Source organism: Coregonus lavaretus, assembly GCF_964263955.1.
Source record: "Coregonus lavaretus genome assembly, chromosome: 25".
NCBI classification, from domain to species: Eukaryota; Metazoa; Chordata; class Actinopteri; order Salmoniformes; family Salmonidae; genus Coregonus; species Coregonus lavaretus.
In genome coordinates, this window is record NC_140012.1 from 40,359,947 (window position 1) to 40,368,708 (window position 8,762).

At 43.6% G+C, this 8,762-nt stretch overlaps 1 protein-coding gene across 2 annotated transcripts; it reads right to left on the bottom strand.

Moving 5' to 3' along the window:
• Positions 1-4,015: 4,015 nt before the first annotated feature.
• LOC311100787 (chromobox protein homolog 2-like) lies at positions 4,016-8,394 on the bottom strand. Of its 2 annotated transcripts, XR_014609852.1 has the most exons (6): positions 8,319-8,388; positions 8,190-8,233; positions 7,425-7,490; positions 7,039-7,108; positions 5,062-6,810; positions 4,016-4,949 (listed from the first exon to the last, which is right to left on the bottom strand). XR_014609852.1 is itself a non-coding variant. In XM_084141748.1 (5 exons), exons 1-5 carry the CDS (start codon positions 8,382-8,384, stop codon positions 5,149-5,151), a joined length of 1,908 nt encoding a protein of 635 aa, XP_083997874.1. In that variant the 5' UTR covers positions 8,385-8,394; the 3' UTR covers positions 4,016-5,148. The 2 variants fall into 2 exon arrangements, 1 of the variants encoding a protein (XP_083997874.1); XM_084141748.1 differs by having other exon boundaries at positions 4,016-6,810; positions 8,319-8,394.
• Between the last annotated feature and the right edge of the window lie 368 nt (positions 8,395-8,762).

Genomic DNA, 8,762 nt, shown 5'->3' on the forward strand with positions numbered 1-8,762 from the left:
CAGTATTTCTTGTGTGAGGGTATACAGTATCTATTATGTGAGGATATACAGTATTTATTGTGCAAATGTATACAGTATTTATTGTGCAAGTGTATACAGTATTTATTGTGCGAGTGTATACTGTATTTATTGTGTGAGGGTAAACAGTATTTATTGCGTGTGGGTATACAGTATTTGTCAGCCTATGATGTCACTATGTCTGTTTTTAACGTCAACGTGTATTATGTCTGTCTTTATATACATCTGTGTGCCTGCCTAAGTGTATTACTGTGTGTGTGTGTCTCCGTGTCTGTCTAGGTGTGTGTGTGCAGCACTGTGAACACTCAGGTGTGTGTGTGTGTGTGTGTGTGTGTGTTGACTGGAGAGAGGAGGGAGGTGAGGGATGGAGGGGGGGATTACACTGCACCACACTGTTCAAACTGTTTATGCATACCAGTCTGCTCTGAGGGGCTCTCTGTCACACTCTGTTTACACAAACTTATTTTGGGAAAATTCCACAGAGCTGGACAGGCCCTGGCCATAAATCACAGAATCTGCAGCTTTGTGGAATGATAGCTTCTGTCATTCACACACTCATCAACACACACACTATTTCTCTCCTCAAACCATAACAGAGTGTGTGTAAGTGGCAGAGGGCACTGTGTATGTGTGAGAAAATGTGAATTGCATATGTGTAAGTGTGTGTGTGTGTGTTGAGATAGAGTTAAATTGCATAATGTGTGTGCGTGCACACACAGGTAATATACTGTGTTGTCTAGGTAATATATTGTGTTGTCTAGGTAATATATTGTGTTGTCTAGGTAATATATTGTGTTGTCTAGGTAATATATTGTGTTGTCTAGGTAATATATTGTGTTGTCTAGGTAATATACTGTGTTGTCTAGGTAATATACTGTGTTGTCTAGGTAATATATTGTGTTGTCTAGGTAATATATTGTGTTGTCTAGGTAATATACTGTGTTGTCTAGGTAATATATTGTGTTGTCTAGGTAATATATTGTGTTGTCTAGGTAATATATTGTGTTGTCTAGGTAATATACTGTGTTGTCTAGGTAATATATTGTGTTGTCTAGGTAATATATTGTGTTGTCTAGGTAATATATTGTGTTGTCTAAGTAATATACTGGGTTGTCTAGGTAATATACTGGGTTGTCTAGGTAATATACTGGGTTGTCTAGGTAATATACAGTGCCTAGTGAAAGTCTACACATCCCTTGCAATTTCGAAAATGTTTTATGCTTTCTTTTTCACTTTGAAAAAGTGATGCAGGTTCTGAGAATCTTTTGAATGGTTTAAGCTACAAAATAATATGTATGACCCCATCACTGAAAGATAAGACTCTCAAGAACACATACGTACAGTTGAAGTCAGAAGTTTACATACACCTTAGCCAAATACATTTAAACTCAGTTTTTCACAATTCCTGACATTTAATTAGGATCACCACTTTATTTTAAGAATGTGAAATGTCAGAATAATAGTAGAGAGAATGATTTATTTCAGCTTTTATTTCTTTCATCACATTCCCAGTGGGTCAGAAGTTTACATACACTCAATTAGTATTTGGTAGCATTGCCTTTAAATTGTTTAACTTGGGTCAAACGTTTCGGGTTGCCTTCCACAAGCTTCCCACAATAAGTTAGGTGAATTTTGGCCCATTCCTCCTGACAGAGCTGATGTAACTGAGTCAGGTTTGTAGGCCTCCTTGCTCGCACACGCTTTTTCAGTTCTGCCCACACATTTTCTATAGGATTGAGGTCAGGGCTTTGTGATGGCCACTCCAATACCTTGACTTTGATGTCCTTAAGCCATTTTGCCACAACTTTGGAAGTATGCTTGGGGTCATTGTCCATTTGGAAGACCCATTTGCGACCAAGCTTTAACTTCCTGACTGATGTCTTGAGATGTTGCTTCAATATATCCACATAATTTCCTTCCTCATGATGTCATCTATTTTGTGAAGTGCACCAGTCCCACCTGCAGCAAAGCACCCCCACAGCATGATGCTTCCACCCCCGTGCTTCACGGTTGGGATGGTGTTCTTCGGCTTGCAAGCACCCCCTTTTTCCTCCAAACATAACGATGGTCATTATGGCCCAAAAGTTCTATTTTTGTTTCATCAGGCCAGAGGACATGTGCAGTTGCAAACCGTATTCTGGCTTTTTTATGGTGGTTTTGGAGCAGTGGCTTCTTCCTTGCTGAGCGGCCTTTCAGGTTATGTCGATATAGGACTTGTTTTACTGTGGATATAGATACTTTTGTACCTGTTTCCTCCAGCATCTTCACAATGTCCTTTGCTGTTGTTCTGGGATTGATTTGCACATTTCGCACCAAAGTCTGTTCATCTCTAGGAGACAGAACGCGTCTCCTTCCTGAGCGGTATGACGGCTGCGTGGTCCCATGGTGTTTATACTTGCGTACTATTGTTTGTACAGATGAACATGGTACCTTCAGGCGTTTGGAAATTGCTCCCAAAGATGAACCAGACTTGTGGAGGTCTAAAAAAAATGTTGGCTGAGGTCTTGGCTGATTTCTTTTGATTTTCCTATGATGTCAAGCAAAGAGGCACTGAGTTTGAAGGTAGGCCTTGAAATACAGCCACAGGTACACCTCCAATTGACTCAAATGATGTCAATTATCTTATCAGAAGCTTCTAAAGCCATGACATCATTTTCTGGAATTTTCCAAGCTGTTTAAAGGCACAGTGAACTTAGTGTATCTAAACTTCTGACCCACTGGAATTGTGATACAGTGACTTATAAGTGAAATAATCTGTCTGTAAACAATTGTTGGAAAAATGACTTGTGTCATGCACAAAGTAGACGTCCTAACAGACTTGCCAAAACTATAGTTTGTTAACAGGAAATTTGTGGAGTGGTTGAAAAACGACTTTTAATGACTCCAACCTAAGTGTATGTAAATTTCCGACTTCAACTGTACATACTGTTTCCCTTTACTATGCCCATAAGCCGTTAGAACTGAGTGGACAAGACAAATCACTAAATCAGACTGGGGGGAAAAGAACATAATGATGGTGTTATTTTCTACACAGAAGATCACACAACATTATTGCCTGATGATTTTCTGAACTTCCCAATACCTTTCTGATGCATTTCAGTCAGTTCAAACCATACTGTCTTCAGATTGAAATACTGTCCAAAATACTGTCAGACTGATTTGTAATAGACTGTCATAGCCCAGATTTAAAAAGTAAACATTGGCTGTTGATGACATTATTATTTTTTTTTAACATGATGGGGTCGTGTGAAAAGAATTGCTAGCAAAATGGGGTCGTGGGCCAATAACGTTTGGGATCCCCTTGTCTACTGCTTGGGTATGATACAGTGCACTGGGAGACGCAGGGGTTTGGTGTGATATTGCCATACACCAGTGACATCTGCTGGTAGCTTTGTGAACTGTGCTTCCAAACACATCTGGGGGACAGCCAACTTGGAAGATGTGTACAGAGAAGAGGCAAAGCGAGAGGTTTTACTCCACCCAAAATCTGCCCACGAAATGTATGTCAATGAGTGTCGAAATTGGTCTACCATTTTTTTTTTTGCGCTAATTTGCTAGGTGAGAGGCTTATTTGATAGAACAGAAGTTTTGTAATGGTTAGGTTGTGACGAATGTGCTGATATAAGTGGAACGCACGTGGCATTTCGTCAACTTGGAAAATAAAAATGTATTTCCATCGTTAGAGCGGTCACTCGAATATCTTGTCAATATAATAGCCAATCTTTGGTACAGACCACAGAGATGCACCTACCAATCACGAAAACAAAAACAACATACCGGTACAGCCAGAAGAAGATGGGCCACCCCTCGGTGCCTGGTTCCTCTCTAGGTTTCTTCCTAGATTTTTTCTAGTTGCTGTGCTGTTGCTTCTGTTTTGCTTGCTGTTTGGGGTTTAGGCCGGGTAACTGTAAAGTACTTTGTAACAGCTGCTGATGTAAAAACCAGCTTTATAAAATAAATGTGATTGACTGACTTAACAACAACAACAACAAGAGCGTTTTGGTATGGTTAAGCACCCACTTTTACAAGTACTCACAGTTTATTTAAATACCTTAGAAATGGCAGGAGGCACACAGGCTACGAGTTTCTGAAGCTATAATAAGCACCAGAGTTACAGATACATATTCATATCAACAGGAGAGTAACATATGTACAAATATAAATTAAATTAAAACACTTCTCAACCTCCTATGATGCTCTTAATATTTAATGCTGACTGTGATTGTATTCAATTAAAATGGTCTTCGACCCACAGGTAGGTAGGTAGGGATAACACTGGAAGATAACTGTAAAATAAAATTCATGCCTGCTTGAGATGAGTAGGTATGTTTCAGTCTAATATAATTGGCTTAAAATATTACAATAACATACTGTAGTGCAAGAGAAATACTGACTGACAGAATAAGAAATTGAACAGATTTTTTAAAATACACAATTCACATTCATGACTCCTTTGGTCCAAAGAGAATAAAAAGTAAGATGGGATATGCTGGCATAGCTATACAGACAGCTATGTCTTCGCAAAAGTCTTCAATTGACGAGGGTCCAATACCAAAACATTCTCTTTCCCCTATCCCTTGTTGACTCCCCCTCACAGATCTAAAAACACTGGATATGTATGAGAAACATATGCTGAAAAATGAAGGACATAGGCGAAGGGGTTGAAGGCAGAAATGGAACCAGGCCCAAGCCTATTTGACTGTTATGTCTCAGATCCAATCCTTGCAAATCTTCAAAGGGGCAATCAATGGGCTAAAGGGACCAGGGATGGGTTTGGAATCAAGCCTAATGCCATGTTGTACCTCATCACTCCAGGTATAGGTTGCCCTTAGGCACAGATACAGGATCAGCTTAGTGAGTTTAAGCTCCCTCAAGATTCTTACCTTGAAGAGACATTTCACTCATAAATAAAATGTCAGATGTTTTCAGACCTCTAAAGTATTCTAAGGAAACCACGTCACATGATATAGCTTGTGTAGATCCAGCTATCGTGGTTTATCTTGACATTAGACGACTTTAGAGGTCTGAAAATATCTGTCAAACTTTGATTTGAAAGTGTAATGTCCCTTTAACCATTGTGAGGGGAAATGGCTAGTGTCTAGGGGCATCCTGTACATCCACAGACAGGCTTTAGTGATTGCGGACGTTGAAGAACCCCACGCTTGTCGGCGACTCCTTCACTGTTACCGTGACGAAGTTGGCGGTGACATCAGTGACAAACACGTGTTCTAGAAGGCTCCGCGCTGGCCGCCAGTCCGTCTCCGTTTCCATCTCCATAGAGACCAGGCGGGCCCCGTTGTTGTTGTTGTCGGGATAGGGGGAGGAGTCGCACTCTTCTGATTCGCTGCTGCTGGTGTCGTCTGAGTCACCCGTGCTGAGCTCGTTAAGGGTCCGGGAGTTGTCGCCGCTCCGGGAGTTCCGGTCATTAACGGTAAGGCTCTGTCCTGACTTCCTGTCTTCCTGTCTCCCCCCGTTAGCTCCGCCTCTGCGGGCCGTGGACACGCCTCCCTGTGCCTGTACACTCCCCCCTTTCTCCACTCTTCCATTCCCCCTCCCTACACCCCCTAGTCCCTTGCTGTCCATCTCTCTCTCCGTCTCTGCCCCAGTGTCCTTCCCGCTCTCCCCCCTCTCCTCTCTGGCTGGTGGAACGCTTCCAGAGTGCAGTGCCCCTCCCCCTAACCCTCCCGACGCCAGGCCCTGGTTCAGCCCAGACGAGGTGTGCGTCTCTTTAATGCTTCCCCCTGCTCCTTTTCCTGCCGGGCTGGCACTGCTTCTCAGGCTCAACCTCGAAACTGCAACTCCAGTGGTGCCGGAGGTTCCGTTTCCCTGGAGACCATTGCCGGGCGCAATTTTTTTGACGCTCTGCAGGTTGAGAGCTCGGAGGCTGAGGGCCTGACTGATGCGGTCTCTGGCCGAGGGAGGGGTAGGGGAGGTGGGTTTGGCTCCCTGCTGCTGAACCACCATTCCCGCCTGACCTCCAGGGCCCTCCTGCTGCCTCCTCTGCCCAGCTGGGAAGCGCTGAGCTGGGTTACATGCCGCCGGAGAGCCCCCGAACCCACTGGATGTCTTGGAGCTGTGGAGACAGAGTGATGTGGATGTAGATACCCCTGGTTTTAGAGAGGACGCCACCTTGATCCCTTCTGCTCTGCCACTGCTGGCGTCGGAGACAGAGAGGGAGCGCTTCAGCTCTGACGAGCCCTTACTGTAAGGCGGGGGAGGTCTGCTGAGAGAGGAAGCGGAGGATGGAGAGGATGGGGTGGCGGTGTTGGTCGACATGGAGCAACCTGACCATATGGAGTTCAGCGGCCCAGGTTTGGAGGCCCCTGCCTGGAAGAAGGCCCCTCCAGCAGCCCCCTGGGGTGCCACCTCATCTCTGGAGCCCCGGCTGGAGCTCAGGCCAGTGTAAGTGAAACTGGCTGGCTGCAGAGGCTTCTTCACCCCCCCTTGGGGTTCCTCTTTGAAGGGCTCGCGGGGGGGCCTGAGAACCTGGTGGTGGCGAGAAGGAGGAGGGGGCGGGAGGGGCGGCCGGGTCTTTGCCTGTCTCAAAGCCCTCAGCTCGGGGAGCAGCGGTTTTCTCCCGCGCTTTTTCCGGACGGGCTCATTCTTGGCCACCACAATTTGGGGCCTCTTCTGGGGGACGGGGTAGAGGTTGCGGAGGCGAGGACCCGGTTTTGCCTTCTTCCTGTGGTCTTCATCTTCCTCTTCTTCTTCTGAGGAAGAGGAGGAGGGAGAGGAGGACAGGCCGGATGAAGAGGAGGAGCGGTCAGATTTGGTTTCAGTTGGCTCTGGTTCCTAAAGACATGGAGAGAGAAAGGTTTGTACTGTACGCATGCATTATCATCCAAACAAACAAATGGATTCCTGCTACTGTTGTTGGTTGTAAATATAATGGATCAATCATTGAGAAGACATTACAAGTATAATTAACATGACAAAGGGAAGTTAATTTGCTGCATTTTGTTGTAGTGAGTCGTGACTACATCTTATATGTTTGAATAGCAGCAACAGTGTGATGATTACCAGAATTTTCCGTGGACGTCCCCTTGGCCTCTTCCCTCTCTTACGGAAGAGTAGGTCCCTCTCTTGCTCTCTGTAGAAGGTACACACATACATGGAGTCTGATACGGTCAGTGACAATGTTCTGTCTCTTTAAAAATGCATCCTTCCTTACTTGAAGAGACTATTGATCTAATAGCTGGATAAGTGAAAGTATGGGTTCTGTTTAATTGATTTAATCAATATGATTAAGTCAGATATAAGTGATTGCTTCAAGCATGGGAGGAAGGAAAGAAAGGAGGAAGGATGTATTTGACCAGGGCAGGTCTAATACACCATGTAGCTACATTAAATATGAATGTGTTCTTTTCAAAGAACTGAACCGCTGTAGTATGATATTAATAACACACCTCTTATGGAAGGCAGCCAGTAATCTGGGGTCCAGAATATTCTCTTCAGGCTCCCAACTGTTATGTCTGTAAAGAAAACCCGACATTATAAAACAGTTTATTAGAGCACAGTAGAGAGACATTGCAAATATAATGTCAAACCATGAATTCTCTGTTCAGTTGCATCTAGTTTAAATGGGGGGTATCGCCTTTTTCAGATACAATGTCAGAAATAGTAGCATCATATCAAAAACAAACATAATTCACGTTGTGTCTAAATAAAATATTAAGAATATTTGCTGAATAATAGCAAATATTGAGAGGGTAGCTGTTCATCGTTTAGGGCTAGCGTAAAAGTGTAAATGGCTGAAACTGGAGCGTTTGCTCGGAGATTTACATTCAGCTACATCAAAGATGGTTTCGTTAAGCAACATTATTGGTAAACTGGTAAATCACGACGAAAGCACGGGTGCATGAAAATAGTGGGCGTTCCATATTCCGCTGTTACAGTTCGCTACCGTAGTAGGATGATGCCTGCTCACGTTACTGGATACCGATTTGGCACCGTAATATAAGCTGCTCGGGCTAAAGAAAATAAAGCAAGACACAGAAACGGCGAACACCACCGTCTTTCTTCCATGCATCATGCAGTCTATCCAAAGCCACGGGAACATTCTCCGATTGTAAATACTACGGATGTAAAATAAATCCTAGGTTGCAGGGGCTCAAGGGCTACATTGTTGTCATTGTTTAGCTCAGCCAGCTGCTTGCTAAATAGCTACTCACTTGGACGACCACCCTCTCCACTTCACCAAATACTCAAACTTCCCCTGCAAAGGAGACGATTGGGAAAGAGTTAAACGATTGAACAGGGTCTAATGTTTTCATATTATGATAAGATACGTTATTTCATACCTTTCGTGGACGTTTGTTGAGGATGCATTCGGCGTCAAATACGTGCCCTACAGTTACCCCCTCCATTGCTACAGCCCCTCTCTCCTTTTTTATGAGAGGAAAAGCCGAACAGGGAGAAAATATTGCCCTCCAGCGGTATCCGTAGTTCGGCACCCGTGCCTCTAAAACGTCACTTTCACTTTTTCATTCTAGAGCGCATGTATAGTTTATTTTATTTATTTATTTGACCTTTATTTAAAGTATCACTGCATAAAGTGGTTTTAAGAGCCTCATTATTACAATGTTACAATTCTTATCCGGTATTTGCTAGGCTCCATTAAAGGCAAATACTTAACACATTTATAACTTGACAATAAGTTCTTATCCAACCATTCAACACTTGAGTATTACATTTCACACGCAAGATATTTGTATAAGTAAAATATATAAAACCTTTCAGCACAC

Coding starts and splice junctions, on each gene's coding strand:
- LOC311100787 (XM_084141748.1), bottom strand. CDS start 8,384: ATGGAGGGGGTAACTGTAGGGCACGTATTTGACGCCGAATGCATCCTC. Junction 8,234..8,318: donor TCAACAAACGTCCACGAAAG/GTATGAAATAAC, acceptor TCTCCTTTGCAG/GGGAAGTTTGAGTATTTGGT. Junction 6,811..7,038: donor GACGTCCACGGAAAATTCTG/GTAATCATCACA, acceptor CCATGTCTTTAG/GAACCAGAGCCAACTGAAAC.